This window comes from Alligator mississippiensis, chromosome 2 (genome assembly GCF_030867095.1).
Source record: "Alligator mississippiensis isolate rAllMis1 chromosome 2, rAllMis1, whole genome shotgun sequence".
Lineage (NCBI taxonomy): Eukaryota > Metazoa > Chordata > Crocodylia > Alligatoridae > Alligator > Alligator mississippiensis.
The window spans coordinates 295,838,453-295,862,698 of NC_081825.1; the positions used below are offsets into that span (position 1 = coordinate 295,838,453).

The 24,246-nt window shown below is 48.2% G+C and overlaps 1 protein-coding gene across 2 annotated transcripts in view; it reads right to left on the reverse strand.

The window, feature by feature from the left end:
* Positions 1-6,788: 6,788 nt before the first annotated feature.
* The window catches only part of LOC102577225 (potassium channel subfamily K member 16), a 34,783-nt gene continuing 17,325 nt past the window's right edge, over positions 6,789-24,246 (reverse strand). The window contains exons 4-6 of one of the 2 annotated variants that reach the window (XM_059723364.1): positions 23,218-23,384; positions 22,216-22,384; positions 6,789-8,206 (exon numbers count right to left, since the gene is read on the reverse strand). In XM_059723364.1, coding sequence (XP_059579347.1) covers positions 8,184-8,206; positions 22,216-22,384; positions 23,218-23,384 — 359 coding nt within the window. In that variant the 3' untranslated portion in view covers positions 6,789-8,183. Of the gene's footprint in view, positions 8,207-13,879; positions 16,630-22,215; positions 22,385-23,217; positions 23,385-24,246 lie in introns of those variants that run through there. The other variant, XM_019480013.2, reaches the window with a different exon arrangement.

Below are 24,246 nucleotides of genomic sequence, written 5' to 3' on the forward strand. Positions count from 1 at the left end.
TACACAGAGGACTTAAAGAAAGCTTTCTCTTGTGCTAACAGAAGTCTCAGGGCAGCCCCCTGCATGACTTGTGCCTGCCTTAGCTGACAAGCTGTGGGGGAAATGGATCAATTCATCGTTTGTGCCATTAATACCCTCAGACCCAGCTGAACCTTCCTCAACGTAGTGCTTCAAGTGCTCTCTGGCCAAGCACTCCAATAAATCAGTGCGAATATGTAATGGCTTATAGTTCATTTCCTTTAAAAAACAGTCTCCGTTGGCACAAAACAGGTCTGCGGACCCTCACTCCTTTCTTTTCGGAGAGCGAACAGCCCCGCTTCAGAACGTGGCCTGCCATTTTCCCGAGTCGCCTGTTGCTACTTGCATTGGCGGGGCCGATAATACCGTTGAACTGGCTGGTGCTGATGGCTGTCAGCAGGCAAGTCATAGATCCAAAGCTAATCAGAGACCGCCTGAGAGCGAATGGACGAGCCAAGCACTCTCTTTTGTACTCACCAGAGAGATCAATCAAACTACGCTGTGTACTAAAAACAGCTTTAGACCACGGCTGGGGATACCCAGCATTTGAACAACTGAAATATAATGGAGCCTCAAAACACCAAGAGAAACGCCAGATTTTCTCCCTAATGGAACCAGCCCTGCAAGACCCCAACTGCTGCCCGGTTGCCTGGACTAAAAGGGGCAGCGATTGCGTGTTGCACTTTTACAGAGCTTTCCGATTGAAGAGCTTCACAAATACCGGGCACCGAGTTCCTCACTGCTGCACGTACCCTCTACTGGCCCCGAACTTTGCTAGGTTCAAGCTAGCTCAAGTACGACGCCTACATGAGTTGCGAACAAGAAGCGGTGGCAGTGTAGACATACACTTGATGAGTCAGTGGAAGGATCATGACACCAGCAATTCAATCATTAGATCCTTCCGCACCATAGTTTTACAACTCATTAATGACTCTGTTCAGACCCAAGTTCTGGGGAATCTTTCAGGAGCACAGTTTGAATGCATCTGGAAATGGGAGAGGAAAGAGTTGGCATATTTATATTGCCATTAAGACATTAATGAAAAATAACCTTGCCTGATTAAGTGTAGACATAGAAGAAAGCCTGTTTGTCATCCGCTGTGAACTGATCATGCTACACTGACTTCAGCAGAACTGCATCAACTGATGGACTCGCACCATGCTAAGGCTTTCAAATGATTTATGCCTTCGGTTACATCCCCTGGACATGAATCCAATTCTTAAATGCACGGTACGAGTGAGAGCTGGGAGGAATTCAAGCCCATGCTTTTATAGGGTGCTTATCAATAAAAACTCCTCTACAACCCTTTTAATGTAAAGATGGTGAAGAATATCACTCTATTTTTCGCTGCTGAAAAGTCAGTAGTTAAATTGCACACCGTGCCTGTGCATGCATAATGTCTGGAGGTATGTACAGGCTTTTAAACATCCCATCTGGTTTTGTCTGTGAACTGAATACTTTTTCTCCATGGTGAATTAGAAGCCTTCACGCCTAATATTTAATGAAGAAATTAGACAACAATAATTTCAGTGGGGCATTTCAGGAAGAAAAAGTCCAACTAGCTATGTGTCTGTTATATTTGAGGCCTCTCGGTCCCACTTGCTCGAGTTGATATTGCCATCTGGAGGCAAGGGCATGGCATTGCACATCTGTAATCACGTTTGTTCTGTACACGATTGGGTGGATGGATGGGCATCCCAGCTGACTTCATTATTTATCTTAATAAAACCTTACTATCAGCCTGGCCTTCCTGTTTATTGCCAAACTCTAAGGCAAATGCAATAATCAAGCCAGAATCGTTAGCTATACGTTCAGCATCAATGATTCAGGAAGTGGTTGTCATTGTTATTCTGCTTTTCTGAGCCAGCAAGTCTTACACAATTCTGTAGAAATCCGGTCTTGGAAGCAGAGGTGGATCTTCATATGGGATTCTCCAGCTTCAGAGACAGGCTATGATTTCACTCAAGTGAATGACAGATTTCTTTTCCAATTCAGTAAGAGGCAGGACTGCACAGAAGGAGAAACATTTTAATTGTTCATGAGGGTCTGAGGAGTATTTAAAAACCTTGTTCACACTTTGACCTCCTTATCTATCCCAGGTCCCTTAATGCTTGACTTTAGCAGCCTTAGCAGCTTGGGTACCATCAAGGAAGAGAGAATGGGGTTGATGAAAAACAGATGAGCATGTGCTGGCGCTCTCAAGTGGGGAAGCAAGAGGGAAAGAAGTGGGTGGCACTGCCGAGCCTATAAGGATGTGGGGAAGGGAATGAAAAGGAGAAGGAAAGAGTCCTGCTCTTGGGGCAGGGGAAGGTAAGAGAGAGACCCCAGACTGCAGTGGGAGAGGTCACATATTGAGCTGTTTCTAGGGCACTGAACGTGTAGGGTGGAACACAATGAAAGACATCCATTCTGCTCCTTTTGGTATCGCCTTTGTCTTTCTTTATTCCTGCTTCCCCACCTCTCTTCCAGTCTCTTTCTGCACCCTCCGTGTTCTCACTATTCCTCTCTAGTGCTTTCCCACCTTTGCCTGACCCCCACCACTTCCAAACCTCAACTTACTATACCCGTAGGGAAGTTTGGGGGGGATTGTTAGCATCCATCTCTGGCGACTCTCTTGCAGCGACACCAAGCATGAAAGACTAAAGGACAGGCATGAAGCAGTATCAGTATTTGCTTCAGGAAGACTGGATTTCCTCTGCTGATTTTGCAGACAGCCGTGCAACACAACCTTTGCCCACCTTTCCATCATTCCAGGTGATGGATGGCTCTAGTGATTGTGTGACAAAGGCAGTCAGCTTTCCACATTTCTGTCATTCACGTGGCTAGATATCACTTCAGGGCTGCTTCCAGAGGTCTCTGAGGTGGGAGTTTCTGAGCTTTCAGTCTTTGTTAGCTCCTATCTTCCATTCACAGTCTGAGCTGCAAGAGCACCTCTGGCTGAAGTAGTCCTGGCATAGAAACTTCCAATCATACTTTTGGCTCTCTAAAAGCTTGCATAAAAATCCTGTGGAAGTACCAATAACCCAGCTACCTTTACAACATACAGTTTATCTCGGCATCATGATTGGATATTGATCTGCAAGTTTCCTGATACAGGAATTACGTACTCTTAGCATGTAGCTTCAACGCTGTCCTGAAAAGCCCAGTCTATCGGTTCAATCAGTAAAACACGAGGTGTGATCCAGCTCCCACTGGAGTCAGTGAAAAGACTTCCATTGACTGGCGTGTGTTGGGCTGGGCCCTGCAGCTTCATCGCTGACCGAAAGGATTTGATCTGGAGAGCAATGTGGACAGACTTTGTGATGAGTGACGGCACAGAGGCATGACACAGAGGAGGGTCTTTGTTGACATGGCAACAAGCAGCAAATGACCTGAGCAAGGTCTGGTGGGACTTCCCGTCCAGCACTGGTGAAGCTGACCTTCCTGTAGCCAGATTTAGTGGGGGAGCCTCAGGACCTAAGTAGCCACGAGTAGGGTGGACCAGGTGGACTCTGGGCCTATGCTAACTACTGACCTCAAAATGTGAGTGGGGCATAACAGGAGAGAAGGGACATGTAAAAGGGACCTTTGCATACTGGGTACTCACATTGCTGGGTGCAGAAAGTGCTTTAGAAATGCAGAGCAATGAGGCTGGAAGGGCCCTCAGTCTCAGGCTCTGGGGCACAGGCAACCAGGGGAGGGCTAGAGACAGGAGCCGGGGGACGCCAAGCCATGCAGGCTGCCCATTAAGACCCCTAGCACTCAGGAGACCACCTAGTCCAAGCCCTGGCTCCAGGCCTGATTGTTTCTGGCTAAACCATCCTGGACAAATGTTGGTGTAACCAGGCCTCACAGGACTACTGCCAGAAATCGCGGGGTGCGTATATCCCCGACTGTGCATTTGGAAGCACTGCTGATGTTTTTCTCCATTGGTGCTGCAACCCGCAATAACGTCTTTGCTCATGTTGCATACAGTCTGGGCGCCTGCAGGCAGGGAAGACTTGTCCATTGAGCGTGTCTGGGGAGGGGGCTTGGTCTTACCTGAATTGCTCTTTGCTGCCTTGCAGAGGTGCCCACAGATCAGGCATGGGGGTGGATCCAGGATTTCCCAAAGGGGGTGTGGGAGCAGCAACCTGCACTGCAGGAGCATCTGTACCCCCTGCTCCCAGCCTCCTCCACCCCCACCAGCATGGGCAGAGCATGCCATGGGAGCATCTGGGAACTTTAAAGTCCCTAAAGCAGGTGAAAATCCACCCTGTCCCCTTCCCCTTCCTGCTCAGAGGCAGTCTCCCCTCCTCTTCCCTCTCCATCCCGCACTCCCCTGCCTGCCGTGGCTGCTTTCTCCACCGTTCAGGGCAAAGAAGCTCCAGAGCCTCTGGTAAGGAGGGGATAGCGGCACCAGGGGAGTTGGAGAGTAGTTCCCCTGCACCCTGCCCAGAGCAGGCAAGGGGAAGGGCAATCCTCATCCATCCCTACCGCCCTTGTTCCTGTCCCCAGCTGAGCCCAGCGGGGTAGAGAAACAACTTTGGTGCTTCCCTTCCCCGAGGAAAGTGGGGAAAATCAGTGGTGGAGAGCGGGGGGTGCCTGAGCAGGAATGGGAAAGGAGGGAAGATTTTCACTTGCCTTAGGGACTTTAAAAAGTCCCTGGAGCCTCCCATGGTGCAGTGCAATCTGCACCCTCCCAGCTCTGCCCCTGGCCAGAGGTATCAACCGTATGACCTGTGGGGCAGATCTGGTCCATGGTGGTGGCTCATCCAGCTCAGGCGGCTTCTCACTGTCGCTGCTGGAGGTGGCTGTCTTCTCACCCCCATTTTCCCACCACCAGATCTGCTGTTTTAGATCACCACTGGCAATAAAAACCAGTGGCTGTTGGCAATGGGGCAAGTTGCAGCGGCTGTTGCAGTAAAGAGAAGCAGGAACATGTCTACACATGGCCGCCGTTGTACTAACCCGCTGGGGCTGGCAGGGAATATGGCCTGGACAACCCAGTTGAGTTTGCCATCCCTGCCCAAGACAGCTGAACCGACTCGTTGACGACAACAGCTGGGGGTGGGGGACGGACAGCACGAGCGAGCAAGTGTGCTCATACATGCACGCCGCTTGGAAATAGTCAAATGATGATATTTTGAAATTCAGAAAGATTGAAAAAAATGTTGATGAAACATTGAAAAAAAATTCACCTTATTTTTTCAGTCAGCTCAACAGCTGCCCTTGGGTTTTTGTTTCCACTTCACATCTTGAAATTTTGAACGTTTAGAGGAAAAGGGAAGTGTTTTGTTTTAAAAAAACAACAACACCCTCCTTTATTTTTTTTTTTACCAGCTTTACCTGTGACCATGTGCTTTGGGGAATGTAGAAGAGGCTGTATCAAGCCAGGCTGCTGTATTATTTTTAGCTGTGTTCTAGGTGTGCGTTTAAAAGAAAATAGCTCTCAGATGATGAACAGCTGGCACCAGTAAAACTCTGGTAACATGAAAGTGATGTTGATAGGAAATGGGAAAGATTTTGAAGAAGTGACCTAGAGGTCCTCTCTGCTTTCCATCAAAGGCTTTCAGGCCCCATTCATCAAAGCTGTGCAAAGCCTCGGAGTCCTGTTTGCAATCTTTCCTAAGCCTGGATAACCAGGTAGCAAATGTTTCCAAAAAAGGGTTCCTTTCACCTCCAGCCTGTCAGCTTCCTCCTGGGTGAGGATTTGTCCACCGCAATCTGTGCGTTATCACTGCAGCTCATCATACCTTGAACCTGAGCGTTAGGATGATTCACAGGCTCAGCTTGGCACAGAATACCTCTGGCCGGCTTTGGCTGCTGCGAGCAACCGACTCCTTCCCGTTCTTGGTGAACTTCTGGTTCCAGTAGCCTCAGCTAGAGATTAAATTTCCATCCATGAAGCCACAGCGAAGGCCGTGATGTCTTTGGACCATCACTAAGACCAAGATGAAACATATCACAGCTGGGGCCAAGGCCCTTGACTTCTCCAGAGATGATCAGATGGATCTGGAAGTGGACCATTTGTAGGGTATGTTGCTTGGAACGGCGTCTGTGCCCCGCGGGCAGGTCCGTTCCCCTTCTACTCCCACACCCTTACCAACTCCCCCCTTTTGTGAAATGAATTCCCTCCCGTGCGCCCCCCGTCTTGCAAGGAGCCTGATCCCAAACAAATTTTGCAATGTGAAGTGGACAAGTGCCAGGGACTAAGGGTAGACCCACTGTTGTTGAATGCATACAGAAAGCCTTCAGATACTGCAAGCGTGGGGGGAACATAAAAACAGCAAACTAACACAGGGAGGGAGCTATTACGAGTCTTTTTTGTTTAGCTAAATGTAATGTATTTTTTTTAAATCAAAACCACTAATTATATTTGGGGGAAAGTATGGTGATTAGGGGAGGAATTTTTTAGGTAAAATGCTGATCCCCTCCCCTCCCCCCTTTTATAACAATGCAATTACTTTCCCCCATTTGTTTTGTTCTGATGAATAATCAGCCTCTATTTTGCATGGGACCCATGATCAGGGATCCTTGTTTTCTTTGATAAAATAAAAAAAAATCCCCAAGTCTCAGAGATAAAAAAGTAACCCAAAATCCAAATTTTCGCATGATTAAAATTAAATGCCACACAAATACACACACACACACACACACACACACACACACACACACACACACACACACACGCTAGCAAAATATTTTTGATTTATTGCCACTGCCGTGCTGGGTCCTGCTCTGCTCCCCACTCCTCCCACCGCTGCTCTTGGTTGTGCCCCACTCCCCCTGCCACTCTGGGTTCTGCCCCGCTCCACCCCACCCTCCCTGCAGCTCCGTGTCAAGGGGGCATGAGCACACGGCCACAGGGCATGGCATGGGGAGCAGCCCTGGGGTGTGGCGCAGGGCATGTAGCAGAAGGGTGCGCACCACAGGTTGTGGCACCAGGAGCGGCCACGGTATGGGGAGCACCTGCCGACTGTGGCCGGGTGGTGTGGGGAGCAGCCCTGGGGTGTGGCGTGAGTGTGCACGGGGGGGGCTGGCACGTGGCCAAGTGGCGTGGCACAGGGAGTGGCCATGGTGGAGGGAGCATTCGCCGGTTGCAGCCACGTGGCATGGGTTGTGACCCTAGGGTGTGGTGGAGGGTGTGCTGGGAGGAGGCGTGGCACATGGCTGCAGGGTGCCATGTGGGGAGCGGGCATAGGGGTGTGCCCTACCCCACATCCATGTGCTACAGCCAGTGGGCACTGCCTGTGCCTCCTGTACCCGCTCCTCTTGTGGCACCCTGCAGCCGAGCACCACGCCCCACATGCTACGCCCTCCGCATGCACCATGTACCACACCTCTCAGCCATGCCCCCCGGTATGGCCACACGCCCCATGCCACACCCCGTGGCCTCTCCCTGTGCCACACCGTGCAGTGGGGAGCACAGCCTGGCCCCGACTGCCTCTGCCCCCACCTCTGCTTTAGTCTTTTTTTTTTTTTTTTTATGAAAGGATACATTCACCTTCTTGATTTGTTAAGTCAGAGGTGATTTAAAAACAAAAAAAAAACCTGAATGACTTTTACATCATGTAAACTGAAGTTCTGTGATAAAAATGTCCAGCATCAGATGGTGGTGGAATGCAGTCGTTACCAGCTTTTGTCACTGTTCCTCTTTACCAGCGCTGGCATCTCTGTCCTTCCTTCAAAATTTCTGTATTTTGCTTAGGGAATGACTACCCTGAGATTTTAACTTATAAGAGTATTTGAGCAACATAAGGAGAGTGAGTGCTTGCTATAGCAGCCAACAAAGGCAGGTCATTGGATTCAATCCACGTGTCTGTCCGTCCTAAGGCTCTGGGTAGCGCATGCACAGTTGGCCCAGACCGTTACAGACACACAGACGGAAGTGCTATTGCTTTTATTATAGTAGATAATGATGTTTAATTTTAATCAAGGAAAAATGTGGATTTTGGGTCACTTTTTTTATATCCAAAACTTGGGGATTTTTTTTTTTTATCAGAGAAAACCAGGATCCCTGATGATAATCTATTTCAAGCAGCATTTCTTCTCTTCGTAACTTTGCTCTCCTTTCTGGCCAGTCCTGCTCCTGAAAGAATCTAACCTAAGTTTCAGGTTATATCTCCATTCATTTCTCAGTGTTATGCATTTTTTCCTCTTTCCACTTAATTAATCTATTATTGCTCTTTATATATTCTTCTGTGTTATTTCAAGTTCCAGATGCTTACTGCAAAAAAAAAAAAAAAAAAAAAAAAAAAAAATAGGTTAGTGTTTTCCAACCACATTTGTGAAAGTAATTGAAAATGAAATCAGGACAGTTTTTGCAGAAAAAATGTCTCCTAAAGCATGTTGAACCACCAATTAAATGGATGCAATGATTGCCTTGTTTTAATTCAGCAAAATGAGTCATTCTGAAACGTCTGGTAGAGAATTATTGTAACTAGGTCCAGAACCCACCATGAAAGAAAGCTGTCAAGTTTGCTAAGTGAGTTTGGAGTTGTTCTTGTTCATACTGGTGAGAATGAACGTCTAGAATCTGGAATCATTAGTCAAAGACCCAATACCAGCCCAAAATTGCCAGTGCCGAGTCCCAAGTGAGTTTTACTTGTCCCTCCAAAGGATTTAGACTTTGTATGTAAGGAAGGATTGAAGATGCTGGGGCCCAAGGGACAACTGCTTTCTGGAGCATCATCGCCATCTCCTTCAAAAGTCAGGAAATCCAAAGTGAAGCATTATCTCAGCCAGCATTATGCTGGGAGCACTCTTTCATTGCAGAGACATTTTCCCACTCTACAGAGAGGCTTTACCTGCCTGACCCTGGCTCCCCTGGGGAAGCAGAGAGCTGAGCCATCCTATGTGGGTCTCCTCTCACTTCTGGGGTTAGTGGTGGAAGCCCTGTCTCTGGAGCCATCTCAAGGTGCAGGTGTATTGATCCACTGCAAGCCCACAGCTCTGGATGTCCAAGGGTTGAATCGGGTCCCTTCTGGGAATTGTCTGTCTATTCGTTGTCTCTCCTCTTGCCCTGGTGTGCAGCAGTGGGAAAGTTGTGTGGATAGGAAGGGACTGTTCAAAATCTCAGGTTAGGTAAGGATGACAGGCAAGCTTGGTCCTAAATAGCAATATAGACATGCTCAAGTAGTCTAGTTCAGGGGCGCCCAACCTTCTGGCCCCAGAGGCCAGATGAGTTGCATGGGGTCAGTCCACAGGTGTGATCCAGCTCACTGACCCCCACTCTGCATGCCTGGATCTGGCCGCATGCCAGCCTAACCTTGAACATTTGGATCCAGCCATATACTGGCACAATCTGGCACAGAGGGTCATGTTATCCAGCCCATGGAGCTCTCCACGGGCTGTCAATTCAGCAGCAGGGGGGGTGGCAATCAGTGTAGCCGCTGCTCCCCCACTGCCAAATTTCCAGCCCCCTGGGGAGCTGTGAGGGCCAGATGACATGGCTCTGTGAGTTGGATATGGCCTGTGGGTTGGGGGTTGAGCATCGGTCTAGTCAAAACTGTCACAATGCTGATTCTTCCAGCCTCGAGTACTAACGACCTTAACCTGATAATTGCAGAGAATTCCCTCCAGATTGATGGCGGTAGCAGTTGACTTCTGTAAGTGTTGCAGACTTCATAGTTGAATACTTGAGCACAGTACTACATAGCAGGTGCTTAGCACTTTTTGAGACCAGACCTAGAGGCTTTCAAACCCACATCAACTCTTTCTATTAGGTGGATCGCACGGTGTGAAGCAAATATGGCTTCGTCAGCGTGTTCAGGGAGCATCTGCAGTAATACGCTAGGACAGTTTGGATGCCTAGAATTGGCTGCATGCCGTTGCCCCTGAATGAAGTAGTGGTTGTAAAAGAGCTGTCTTAGACGATGTTTCACATGCAAACCCTCTCGTGGAGGGTGGCGGATACACTTGATTCCACGGGGATTAGATCCAGCCCAGGATGCAGAATGGAGAGGCCACAGGAGTATGTTCTCACTTATAATAGCCCTCAAGGGAATGCTTTGCCAACTGGGGCCAGTGCACTGCAATACGCTTCAGCTATGCTCTTTTCAACAATTAGGCCTCCGCCTTCTGTGGAGGTGGGAGTAGTTGCAGATAAAGCCGGCAAAAAGTCTTTAGACCAGTTTAAGCTTGATTGGAATGGAAAAAAGAGGGTTAAACCAAGACCGCTCTGTGTCTTTGAACGTGACCTCGAGGCAGAAAGAGCAGCGGGACTGGAAGGTAGGTTTGTATGTTGTTTTATAAGAGTACAAAAATGACTGTGCTCCATGAATTCCCTTAATTTCTGACTTGAATCAGGTAAAGCAGGCCTGTCTGAGCATGGTGGAGCGGAGAGGACAGCACGTTTAGCTTAAGCTTAGTATTTTTTGAAATGCCTGAAGTTAAACCAACAAAAAAAATTGACTCCACTGGCTGTTGGATGCATGTTGCTGCATTAGCAAAAAACGCAGCCCAGCTGCTTCACTACCTTGAATAGCCCCTCCACCCTGGGCGGAAACAAATCTTCAAAAATGAGCTCTCTGTTAATCGAACTAGACCTCAGAAGGTCCCCACCAGTCCCGCACGCTAATTAACGATTGATCAAAGTCCAGATCTAAGCGCGGGGGATGCTTCCATAAAGTGGAAGGAACCGTATTTTCTGCGTGTTCCCTGGACGGGCTATTCATTTCTAAGTGCAAAGGCTGTACTGCGCGTATTCACCCAGAGCAAAGGACTTGGCTCCGCATGTGGGAAGTATAAGAGCAGCCCAGGCTGAATGCAGGCACATGCTGTTGCTGTTTAATCCAAGGTAAAATATTTCATGATCATATTTCTGGGGTATTTCTGAAACTGATTTCATGTTTGGGGAACATTTGGCTCGCCTTAGACGTGCTTCCCTTTGAAAGTGAGCAGCAGCGGGAGAGCTGGAAAACGCATGGGAGGCTTGTCTAAGCAAATTGGATTTCTCTTAGCGGGTCTGTGGTGCCAGGTCGGTAAGAAGGGTTTTGAACTGCTCTCTGGCACGGCTCCATTCAGCAAAGATCCATCAACGTGACGACCGCTGTTATTGGTCTCCCATGGCTTCCAGCTGCCTTTGCTGCTCGGCGGAATTGTTTCTGAGGATGGATCCAATTCCCGCAGTAAGTGCCTCAGGCAGGTAGGCTCCTGGCCTCGAATGTGCATTAACGCGGGGCCTGGATTGCATTTGTTCAATTGGACGTTTGGGGACTGTTTTGAAAGCTCGGGACATGGAGACGAAGTTTTGATTCAGGTTTTGATTTCTGGGGAGATCTTTTTTCAGTCTGAAGGAAATACCTGCAGAAGACAGGGGCCGTCTGCTGGGTTCCAGTTTGTTAGTGAAGAACAGGTGGGCGGATGGTCCTAGTGGTGATGATGCTGGTCTGGGGTCAGTCCTTAGCTCGGCTACAGCCTTCTGGAATAACCTCGGAAAAGCAGCATGATCTCCTCTGGACCTTGTTTATCTAGTGGTAAAATAAGGGGGAAGTCATCTGACCTCTCCAGGGTGTGAGAGTGATTGTACAGTGATAAGGACCTCTCCTTGCCCGGGTGGAAGGCAGTTGACCTGTTGACTCAAGCCAAGAAGGACTCACTGCCACACTCAAGCTCTCGCGTTTCACTCTTCGACACAGGCAAAATATCAAAACAGCCGTGGTCCCTATGTCCACCACAAAGTACCGTTTTCAGAGGTTTTCCCCCTTATCTCCTGAAAGGATACTCTTTGTGCAGTCCCTTCAGTTCCCTCCCGCACCTTTCTACACCCTTCTCTACCAACCCTTAAGAGAGGGCATCTTGTCCAGTCTGGGCATCCTGTGTGAACGGGGCTGGCTGGTCGGGCCGGCACAGAGGCACTCAACCCTGTTACGGGGGCCTGTCGACACTAGAAGAGCAGAGCTTCGTTGGCAAGGATAAAGCAGGGTCAAACAGAAGCCGCTTTTCTGTTGAGATAACTATCATACTTCCATAAATGATGTCTCCCAAGTCAACACAAGCACTCCCCTGGCAGCACGGCTGCATCTATGCAAGCGGTTTTGGCAGCGCAATTCTGTTAGCTACAGGGTGTGATTTTTTTTTTCACACACCTACCAGAGACAGCTATGCTGGTAGACCTTTGTAGTGTAGACAGGCTGGGGGCATATAACAGGGATGTCCTTTCCTGATGGCAGAGGTACTCTGGGATAAGCAGCACGGAGAGGGACGCGATGCGGGGAGGGTGAGCGACGAATAGCTCACCGAAGCCACAGCACAGCACCCCTGTAGTTTACTTCTTTCTTTCTAACGTATAACTTGTGGTCCCTTTTGAGACAGTTTTAGGCCTTTGTTGCCAGGGTTATTTCTGCTTTTGAACTGCTGACTGTCTAGCACACAATGAATAAACAGTCCTGACAGCACAGGGGAGACCTAGGTTCACCCGTTCCCAGGAGAGGCCTCCCCACTGAGCCACAGAGCCAGGGCCCATCTTGCTTTATCTCCTGCCCACCCTGCAAATCTTGCACTCAGCTGCACAGGGCACCAGCATCACCAGGCAGTGTTACAAGTCCTCCTCCCATCCACTCCTCTCTGCAGCTGGGCAGCCAGCGTGCGCTCTCCGGGTCCTGGGTTTCTGCTAGGGGTGCTGTCTTGGGAGGCATGTGATATGGCTGAGAAGGGGGCTTCAGCCCAGGCCTTCAGGTTTCCTGGGACAGCATTGAGACTCTGAGTGCATAATTTATAAAGGTGGATAGGGACCTACTCAATAGCAGCGAGACAAAGGGTTTTTTGCAGCCCACTCATGATGTGCAGAGCTGATTTTGCAGGCATTTTGCGGAAACCCCACACCTTGGTGATGATTGGAAAAGAGGCCCTGCCCCTTGGTGCTGGTTTGTGGAGGGGCCTGGTGGGGGGAGGAGAGATGAGAGGGCAGCCACCACCTTGTCTGCTGCCCTTCACGCTGCCCTGCCAGCTGGCACCTTCCCCTCCTGGCAACAAGGACCATTGGCTCCCACTGCAGAGCCAGCACTTGATTTGTATTAAGTTTTTGTTGTTGCTGTTGATTTTGAGGATTTTGCAGACAATCCTGGATTTCGCGGTTTCTGCAAAATCTGCAAAACCACAAATTGAGGAGGTGCCTAAAGATGGGCATTTGCAACAGCAACCAGTTAGATTCCTTGGGTGCTGCAATCCCTACGTGACAGAGCCACCAGCTGCAGAGAGGGAGAAAAATACTACAGCATTCAGTCACCCTTGGAGGAAGAATAGGACTTTAATCTATAAGGTGAAAGGAGAAGGTGACAAGTCCATCTCTGGTCTGGTCTATACCCACTCTGAACCAGTTAAACGCTCTTGGCTGGGTGTGTGATTTTTTAAAAATCAAAATAGTTATATCGGTACAGCCTGTCATGTGGATCCAGTTATGGTGCATTCTTCCTCTGTGGCTCATTTCTCTTCCCATATGGGCATAGGGTTTAGTTAAAGGCATAAAATGTGCATGTGCACGTTGATAAGCCCCTGGAGAAGCCAGAGAACCAGCTGGGAGCTCCCGAAATCTTGAGGTCCACGAGGTCCCAATCAGCTCTTACACCCTATGCCTTGTTTAGCTCCTCTGAACAAAAGCGTCCAAAGGGTTTTGCTTCCATTGAAAAGAATGCTGACCCACCACATCCCCAGACCCTGATATGGCCTCTTTGCTCGTGGACGTTATTTTGAGGTTTTCCCTTGTTTCCAAACCAGGAGCATCACGCAGTGGGCTTGTCTGCACTGCAGAGTTTGCATTTGGTGCTACATCTGCAAGTCCCAAGGTGAGCCCAGGCTACAGACCCCTGGAGGAAGACGTGAAGCCACTTCTCTTGACAAAACCTGGAGCAAGCTATGCTGTGTCAGCTGTGTGCATGTGAGCAGGCTGGGCATTCGAAAGCATGAGGAATCTGCATTTTTGGAAGCACGACAGATTTAGCCAGGGGTAAAGCTGCCCTTCTTGGCGCACAGCTGAATTGCTCTGAGGTGCTGCCTCATGTGCTCAGAGCTGTTTTAAATCAGGAAAAGCTGGACCTGCCACAGGGTCAGGTGCCCAGAGCTCAGATCATACTGCAGAGGAACTCCAGTTGTCTTATGCCCACTCCCTAAATGGAATAAGCTATGTTTGTGGTTCTCTACTTGTTGAAGCTCAAGCCCCCCTCATTACACTCAAGGCACCCCTTGGAAAATGCCAGCTCTTAAGTTTTGCTTGTTTTTTGGACTACAGAAAAATATTAGAGCAATGCTTCTTTTGCAAAGACCTCAGAAAGGCTACAACAGGGCAGACTGGTTTTAACACCAGGGATTCCTGTTTGAAATCCCTGGATTTATCCTGTGAATCTCAGAGCTAACACTGCGTGGCGTGCCACGGCACTCTTGAAAAAATCTCAAGGCACCCCAGGGTGCCACTACTCCCTGGTAGAGAATCACATTTTTGTACCAACAGACCTATACGAGTGTGTCTGCACTGGGATTTGTGTTGACCTTTCTCCATGGGCCGGGGAGTGAATCTTCATGCTCCTGGCTGATGTAGCCAGACCTGCCGGATTTTGCTACGCAGCTCAAACCAGACTGTGCAGCAGGCTGAACTCGGCTCTCAGGGACGGGGTGAGCTGTACTAGACCATCACACCCCCCTCCGCCCTACAGAAGTCATGGCAGCCACACAAATGAGAAAAGGGTGGCTTTTGTAACTACTTTTCAGGACCGCCTCATCCTGCCCTTTGCAGGACCTCTGCTATTTCTGCCCTTTATTTCTCTTTCTTTCCCATCCTCACATCTCACTTCCTCTCTCTTCCCTCTTTGTCTTTCTCCTCTATTCTTCCCTGCCCACTTCTGGCTTCAGACCCTGCTCATCCCCCTCCCAGAGGCATAGCTGCTCCCTGCTTCCCTCCTTCAGATGCTAAAACCCATGGAAATAAAATGACTTAATATCAATAATTGAAGCCATCATTGGGCTACAGGTGAAATCTAGCCCAGACCATTGACTTTGCTGTCAGTTTTCAGGTTTGGGAAGACGAGGCGGCAGCACTGACATCGGGAGCACATGTGGAAGGTTGTTTTGCAGCCAGAGAGGTAGAAATGTAATTAAGGCAATAGCTGAGATGCCACAGATGACGAGTGTGTCAAGCTAGGACCACTATACAAGTGGGGTGGGTGACTTCTTCATTGGAAAATGCTTTGATCTATGTAAAAGTGTCTTTCTCTGGCAAGAAACTGAACCAGTGGCTGAGTCAGCATTGCAAGGACCTAATCCAAAGGCCTTCAGCTCGGCTTGAAATGGGAGAAAGCAGAGCATGCTGTTTTCCAACCAGACCTCCGCTGGAAAAGCCAGGCCAAAGATGATCCAAATGGCCACCTCTGCTTATCCCACGTTCTCTCTTGGTCCTGATCGGAGTTTCCGCCTTGCCGTCCTGCCACGCATCTTTCTTTGCCTGCCAGCCGATTATGGCTGTATTTGCATGCCAGCCGATTATGGCTGTATGGCAGTGTATTGTCATACACTGAGAATGATGTATACCTGTTAGAGGCAAGGATTTTGGGGGGGGTGATATCTCTTATTGGAGCAACTGCGTGGTTGGGGTAAAGTTAGACAAGTTTTTAAATTCAAGGCAGAACTGATGAAGAATGCCTTGCATTCAAAAGCTCACCCAGCTTTATCCCAACTGTGAAGCTGGTCCAGTAAAAGGTCTCAGCTCCCCAAATCCTCCCTTCTCATATAATTCCTGGACCATCCCTCCTGGCTACACCGTCTCTCCGACACCAGCTAAACGTGAAGACATGGTGCGTCTGTTCTGCAGGGATGCCACTAGGTGGTGGTGTTCCCCGTGGTGGTTGCCTTCGTGTAAGCCTCCTGGGCAACTATCTTTATTATGCATTATTAGCTGGGAGGGCAGAGTGAGCATCATCATTACCCCCTGGCTTGTGCTGCGCTGGCTGTGTCTGCACCGTTTCCAGAGCACTCCCAGAAGCCCCAGTCTCAAGGCCCTGCTGCCTACCCATGCCCGCTCTGCATCTGCCAAACCCAGGAATGAGGCAGTGAAGCTGCTTGGAGGGCATCCCTTGCTGCTGCTCTCAAGGCAGTGCCCTCAGGGGGGTGGCCCCTGCCCCCCTTCCAGGTTGGACACCTGTAGAGTGGGAGCAGGGGGGCAGGACGGGCTTGAAAACGGGGCTCTCACAAGCTCCAGAGAAACCATACAGACATGTCCATTAGAGCCACAGCAGAGGAAAGCTACCCATCTGTGGGAGAAATGATATTCCCCATAGGAATTCCTCCTTTCAGTCTAGTCCTTATAACGCTGGAGCAGCGACTCTTCAACCTGATCTCAATCTGACCTTACAATATTTTGCTCCAAGGAAAACATATTTTTCTCTAGCTTCGCCTCTTCCCAGTCTCGTGCATCTCCTCCAGAGCCCAGCGACGAGGGTCCTTCCTCCAGGAGTCCAGCAGGCTGGTAGTTTTTTAGGGTTTCCTCATTCTCTTTACCCGCCTTTCCCATTTTATGGAGATCCTTGGCGATTTTCTTTTCAGTGTCTTCTAAGAGCGTCGTCAATAAATTAAACAGGAGGGCAATCCAAGCCAGGCCAAACATGATCCAAATGGCCACCAAAGATCGGTAGGAGGGAAAATATTGCCTTTCAGGCTGCTTACCTAAAGGCAAGGAGGAAAAACAGGAGAGAGTTAACAAAGCAGCTGAATGTGGTTTGCCTGAATACAATGGACTGAGCTAGCCTATTGATCAGGGTATTTCATGGTGAATACACAGAAGGCATTGTTTATAATGTAGCTTGCTGCTTCAAGGAAATATAGATTAATAGAAAATGAGGACTAGAAAGGAATGTCAGGAGGTCACATTAGTCCAACCCCCTGGTCAAAGCAGGACCATCCCCAACCATATCATCCCAGCCAAGGTTTTGTCTAGCTGGGTCTTAAAAACTTCTAAGCATGGAGCTTCCCCCACCTCTCTGGGTAACCTGTTCCAGTGGTTTACTACTCTCTTAGTGAGAGAGTTTTTCCTAATATCTAACCTAAACCTCCCTTGCTTCAACTGGAGCCCATTGCTCCTTGTTCTGTCACCTGCCACCACTGAGACCAGTCCAACTCCAGCCTCTTTGGAGCCACCCTTCGGGCACTCATTCTTTTCAGAATGAGTGCAGTTGCTATGCTATCAAAAGAAGAAATGATTTATTACATCAAAGTGCAGGAAACTAGTCTGGAAAACACAATCATTTGTGGTGCCATCATTGTAGCATATTATATTAGCACTAAGATATTTGAGGATGCATTTCAGTTGCAACCAGAATGCAGTGGACAGGTGCATTTGAAAAGGCCACTTGGAGAACACTTACCAGCTAAATTATAAGAGCTCCAAACATTTGCCTGATGAAGCATGACTGTGAGCTGATAAATACCTATCTTAAATAGCAGACATTTTTGGACATACGGGAGAAACTCATGATTTGTTGTTACTTCTTAAAAGCTTCAGGGCTCACCCCAGTAATAAGGAAATAAATTAAATGAAGACAATGGCTGAAAACTCTCTGCTACATACTGACTGCACTGCTTCCTCCATTTGAAACCACTGGACCGAGGTGTATGTCATGTAGTCCAAACCTTTTAGCATCACTGGGAGCTCTACACCTGCTTGTCTGTCCAGGTCATTTAATGTGGGTCTTCAGATGTAAGTAATGTTCCAGCCAAGTTTTAAAAGCTGAGCCCCTGCTGCATTGAATCCCATGTAACCTTAATTGTATAATACATCTCCGAAAGCTCACTGAAATGTTAACTTCTGCTTGACTGGGGCAGAACGTTGACATGTCAGGCATGTAATCTGCCAAATAACAGGTCTGACCTTTGCAAATGTAACTGTGCAGTGAATACTGCCAACAAAAATGTATTTAGGTTCCTTTAAACCTGTGGCCAGGACTGACCTGCCTTGGTATCAAATCCACTGCTGTTTACTGCTTGCTTGCAGCAAAAATTATAATGACTCGATTTTTCCTAGTGATTTTGTTATACAGATGACTTTCTTTTGGGTCCAATATGGCCCCGCAAACAATGAAAGCAGAGAAATCATGAGCAAATCTGCCTTACTATTATTGCCCTGTGCTCACAAGTTGTTCTGCAGTTACAATCTGGATGTCTGCTTGCAAGCATCGTTTCAAACAGTGGTAAAAGTTCCCTCTGAAGACTGAAGTTTGCAGTGAGGTAAGCAGCTGAGATGCTTCTCATGGCTAATCCATCGCAGGTAGAACAGGGCATACATACAGCAGGAGATAGTGGGATGGAAGCTGCAGTGCCCATGGAGCAGCCCTTAAGACAGATGTGGTGACACTGCCCAGAAGGAGTAGGGCTGCTGGGCCTGTTTCTGATGGGGTGGTGTTGGCAAAGGAGCTGCAAGAACAGCCGCGAAGCAGCTGGAGGGCTGACAAGAGCCCGTTTCTTCCCTGGTCCCTGCGAGCTTCTAGGTTCAGTGGCTCGAGCTGGGATTAGGACTTGGGCTGTGTTAGCAAAACAAATCGGAGTCACTGCTTCAGAGGAGGTATCCGGGGGCTGGGTGTGGATTTTCCCCTGGTGCAAACAGCCCATCCAAAATCTTTGCACCACTCAACTGCTTCAAATAAAGCTTAAGTGGTGCTTACTGTAATGCTTCCCTCCTTGACAGGGAAGGAATACCACCCCAAATGAATGACCTAATATATATTTACAATACAATACAATACAATACAGCCCGAACCCACTGCGTCAGCCTGGCAGCTGATTCCTGGGCTGTCTCCCACCACAGAAAAGGGTGATGCTCTGACTGCTGCAACACAACTGCTGCAAACTGCGTTTTAGCCAATACGGCTGTGGCGTACAAGTGAGCTCAAGCAAATGATATTCTAATTGGTTTTTCTAGATCTGGTCACGTACAGCAATGCAAATCATGTAATCATCTAGCACACCTTAGTCAAGGCAGCCCGGGTTGTATTTCAACAGGAATAAGTGCTATAATGCAGAGCTGGTATGAGGTTTGATTCCTGTGATTTTGCTACTGCTGTCTAGTGCAGGAACAATATCTCCACAGCAGCCAGCTACAACCTCCTGAGGGTGACGACAATAGAGAGCAGGGAATGCTGCATCAGTGTTGTTGTCTAAGTGTGTTAACAGCACGGTGTGCTAACAGACGTCGACAGCGCTGTTCACACCTTGTTTTGGATGTCATTTGCTGCAGTTATTTTGACACAACCATTTAATTTAGATGGGAGGAGAAGACATCTGTGATAATTGTGGTGTTGTTTCTGTCTCTCTGCACTTTACCCTGCGAGGTTCTGCATGCCTTCCAATTCCCGGTGACTTTAAGTCACCAATCATTAAGCTGCACAGAGAATTGAGCCCATAAAACCTATAGGCAGTTGATCAGGGTTTTTCCCTCCTCTGGTGAGTTATTGGAGTTGGGATTTTAACACCTTCCTTGGAAGTAACAGAGATTGCCCATGGCTAGAGAGAGTAGAAACTGAGCAAAGCGGACCCATGCTCTGAGTCAGTGCGGAGAACCCTCTCGGGTGCCTGGTTGCTGTCTTCCTTTCCTGTTCAGGATCCTACTGGTCACTAGAATTGGGCTCAAGAAGGAATTTCCCCCCACGTCACAGTGGTTGGGACCTAAGAGAGACTTCACCTTGCTCTGTGGAGTGGAGTGGAGTTCACTTGTAGGGATCCTCAGGATATATCTCATCGGGTCAATTCCCTGCCATTGCTGGGGTCACAGGTATTGGTGGCATCTTGGTCTCTCCAGCTCCAATTCTTGCAGACATTTTAGTTTTTGAGGACTGAAATATTTACTCTAACAAAAGCATTTAGGATTAATGGGGAGTACTTGAGTGAAATGTAATGGCCTGTAATCTACAGTGCTCTTTGTTTAAGTGCCTAGCCTTGGGAATTGAAGAAAGGCTTTGCTGCAGTATGCACTCACCTTGACTTACAGTTAACAGTGCTCATAACTTCAGAAGCAGCCCCTGCTAAATGTTTCGCACCTCATTCAGGCTGACTGCCTTGTTTCTCGAGCACCTTATTCCTCCAATAGCAGCCTTGAAACTGACCACTTCTCGTCAGTTTCACCGGTTCAGTTAAGGATTACGTTACAAAGCAGACAGGGGGCTGAAGAGTTTATGCGTATAATTGAGGTGCAGATAGCCAATGTCTGTGACAATAGTAAGCACTAGGTCAAAAACAGGGGTCATGTTACACATTTAAGTGAATTACGAACTTATCCAATGGCCTTAAATCCTATGAAACTACATGTGAGAACAAACGGTGTTTCAATGTTCCAGTCTAACTTCTTTCTTTCTTGGCATGACTTACCATGTTTGCTTGAATCTAAGATTAGGTGTGCCTCCTCCATCAGGACAAGGGAAAAAGCCCCATATCTTAGATTCATGTACAAAGGGGAGGTGGGGCGCAGGGGCAGAAGGCAGGTGGCTGCTGTGGCCGGGTCAGGGCCAGAGTCAGAGCCACACCAGCTTCCTGCCCTCCCGCCCCTTCTTGCCAGGTGCAGCTTGACTTTGGCTCAGGATGGGCTTCCTTCCAGTCATGGAGCACGTGCAAACTCTGTCCTCTGCCCAGTCAGTCACCAGTGCCAGCATAGTTGCATGGCCCAGCAAGGGCTGAGCTTCCATGTGCTATACTCCTGGGGGGGAACGGAGATCAAGCAGCATCTGATGGTAAGTGGGGTGCAGGGAGAGGGAAGAGGTGGAGACTGGGGAGTAAGCTAGTGCTTTGCCTGATGTAGCAGTCGGGAGAAGGAATTTAAGACGATCTTCTGGCAGTTAGATTCTATACCTAGGCAATTCTAAGAAATTTGCAAATTTTACATATATAGAATCTAATTATTGGGGGGTTGTCTTAAATTCAGGTCATCTTAGATTCAAGTAAATATGGTAAGTCATTGCGGAAAAGCTGAATCATCAGCCCTAGAGACTGGGGCATCCTGTTCATTCACAAAAGAGGTAAAGTACAGGCAATGTCTGTACAAATTCACCTATGTCATCCTACCAGCGTCTCAGCCTGGTCTAGGGAGAATCTTCCCATGGTCCTCCCACTCTCCATGGCCTTCCCTTCTTGGTCTATCTGCTGAACTAAAGGGTCTCTTAGGAGGAGCTGTTTTTCTGTGATGGATGCCTGTCCTCTGACAACTGGCATGAGGTCGCTAGACTAAGTGCACTTAAGCCACTGATATTATAAATTCCAGTTCCAGTGTGGCTTGCTTTTCTTTCTCATGGGAGAGGACGTTTTGGTTTGCAAGGCACTGGCAAGACAAGTATTCCAGAGGATCCTTTAATGTCTACAAAATCCAGATATTTGTTCACTTTTGCTGACAGTGGTTTGGACTCTAGAGTCTATTTTGAGTTCTTTCAGGGGTTCATTACAGCAGCAAAAAGAAAATATTTTGGTGAGGCAAATATCTGAAACTCAGAGATTCCTGAACCGTATGTTTAGGAGGGACCTCAGGAGTCAGCTACTCCAGTCCCCAAGATCTTGGTCCTTCAGTCACAACTCAGTGCTAGCTGAGCTCAAAGTTGACCCCCCAAAAATATCAAATAGGAGGATGGCTAATTTGTAGCCATCCTGAGTGTTTGTAGAATGTTTCTGCTTAGCTAGGATGGTTTTTTCCATGGTTTAACTTCAGGAGAGCACGTGTGTGCTGTCTGTGAAAGTCTGCTGATGCATAAGGAATGAAAGGAGATCATGTCTATGGTGCCTCATGTGTATCATTCTCCATTTGCAGTGGAGCAATACATATGCGCTCACCCCTCCCAAAAAACGATTGCTCACCCTTTAGGATAGACTGGGGTTCTTAAAATCATTGCCTTAAAATGATGTCTTTTAAAACAAGCCCAATTATGTCTTTATTGTATGTTATGAACCACAAAACTCAGGCAATCAAAGCAGATAGGTCCATAGAACTTCGTAAGAGGGAGACTCCCAATTCTCCCCTCATTCTCCAACTTTCCAGACTTCCTGTCCCACCAAATATAGTTTCTCTCTTTGCAAAGCACCAAGGTTCATGGGACCCACTCTGAGCTACTCCTCGAGACCTGAGCCTTACTGGGAGCAGTATGGGAACTAGGAATTGCAAAACCCAGGGAAAGGAACACAGTTTCATATTGCACTTTATTCATTCTTTGCATGATCTAGTCCTAGTTGTCCTCACAGGAGTAACTCTGCCAGCTGTAATTCAGAAAGAAGAGGTACCCTTACCTACTACATAGTCTCCAAAGCCGATGGTGCTTAGGGTGATGAATGCAAAATATATTCCTTCACTGTATGACCAGCCTTCCATGATCTGGAAGACGAGCGACGGCAAACACAGGAACACTAGAATTCCCGTCACCAGGAAGAACAGAAGAGTCAGAAATTTGGTCTTCTTCTGAAAAATAAACCAAATCCAATTTCAGTCCAGCCAGGCACAAGGGCAAGCCATGCACAATACAGGGGTCCTAGATAAGGAACTGGAGAGGACCTCTTCCTAGGGGCACAGGAGGCAGAGCTTGATCCATAACCTATGACTAGGCTAGGAAGGGCCGCTGCTTCTCAAAGGCAATGTCTTAAGGCAGCCAAGCCTCCTGGTATGGCCACGGCTCTGTCAGGAGAAGGTTTTCTGCCCATGCAGTTAAACTAGCTCTGCTGTAGGACAGAAACATCGCCATCAGAAGACACCTTCTTCTGGTAGAGCTGTGTGGATTTTGCTGGCTGTGTTTTCATGCGTGTGATGCTGGCAGACAAGGGCCTAGTCATACAGAGGGTTGGATGATATCTCCCAGGATGAACTGTATGCATCATGCTAGAGACCCTGGGAAACGATCAGCCATGACAGCCCCGGGAAACCTGTCCCTGGGCTAAAATGGGGTGGGGCAAATAATGTGTGACAAAGTCCCCATCTTGTGGGGTGGCGCGGGGAGTTTGTCACACACTGGAGAGTTGGAGAGAAGTCGGCTCCCTGCCTTGAACAAGGAGAGCCGGTTCATGAGGAGGGAGCTCTTTGTATAATGGGACCATAATGCGTCGTGCACCTATCATGATCCCTCCCGTATTTTCCTTGTGTATTTATTTCCGGTCCCTGCCCTTGTCTTGTCTCTGTTGGCGGCCAGGTCTCCAGAGCAGAGGTTCTCTCCTCATACGCATTTGTAAAGTAATGCATCATGCTTGGGAAGTCCCACCCGTCAGCACACCAACAATCCTGAAATACATGAAGTGGATTACCTTTTTCATTCCCTTCTCGTACAGGCATTTCCCCAGCCTTTTACACAGCAGCGAAAGTATCTTGCCCACACGGTGCAGAAAAACAATATTCAAGGGGATTCCAAACAAAGCAAAGAAGACGCAGAAGAGCTGGCCCCCGGCAGTTTTGGGACACAGCGTGCCGTAACCTATTAGAGGGCAAAAGGATTCTAGGGATCACGTCCAAAACCTTGGTACCCATGCTTCTAATCAAGTTGAACCTGTGTGCACGTTCACAGCATTAGCAGATCAAGAGCATTTCTAGTACTCACTAGACCCTCCACCCACTCTTCCCTATCAAAGCAAGCAAACTGATTAAATGACCTACTCAGCAGTAGGGTTTGGAGAGTGCTGGGTTAGGCTCCAGCCTGGCCTCCATGTGAACTTAAAGTAGAAACTTAAGTCAGGACATTCAAACAGGCTAGAAATGTGTGAGCGGACGCAGCATGAAAAGACAGAAACCAGAAGTCTGGGGCCAAGGAAGACGTCACGTCGAAAGTTTAGATGGTCTGGCGCTGATAAGCTCCATTCTTGCATATTAACGCACATCTGATTTCTTGTCCCTTCAGTATTACAGTGCAGCACATTACAGGTCCCAGAGCTTCTAAGGGCCTGGATTTGGGGTCACACGTGGAAATAGTCACCCAAATTGTTCTCTATTTACAGACTAAAATACTATATACAGTTCCACAACGTCCTATGGCTTGTTATTGATATCTCTGGAATCCCGACCATTTCCAAAAGTTGAGACTAGCATACATCACTTTATAATAGGCCCCTTCATCCCAAGAAGCTCTAAAGTTTTCTATGAACATGCCTCTATCCACATGTCAGTTCACCCTCCCTGAAACGTAGCCACCTTTTATCTCCCTGCTTGCAGGGGAGCCTGGACGGAGCCAGAAAGTGGATGCTGGCCACCATTAATGTGCGACTGCAAAAAGCCACCCTTGGATCTGTGGTTGTTATAAATGCTCAGGACTTCATCTTTAGGCTTCACCAGAAACTGTTCAT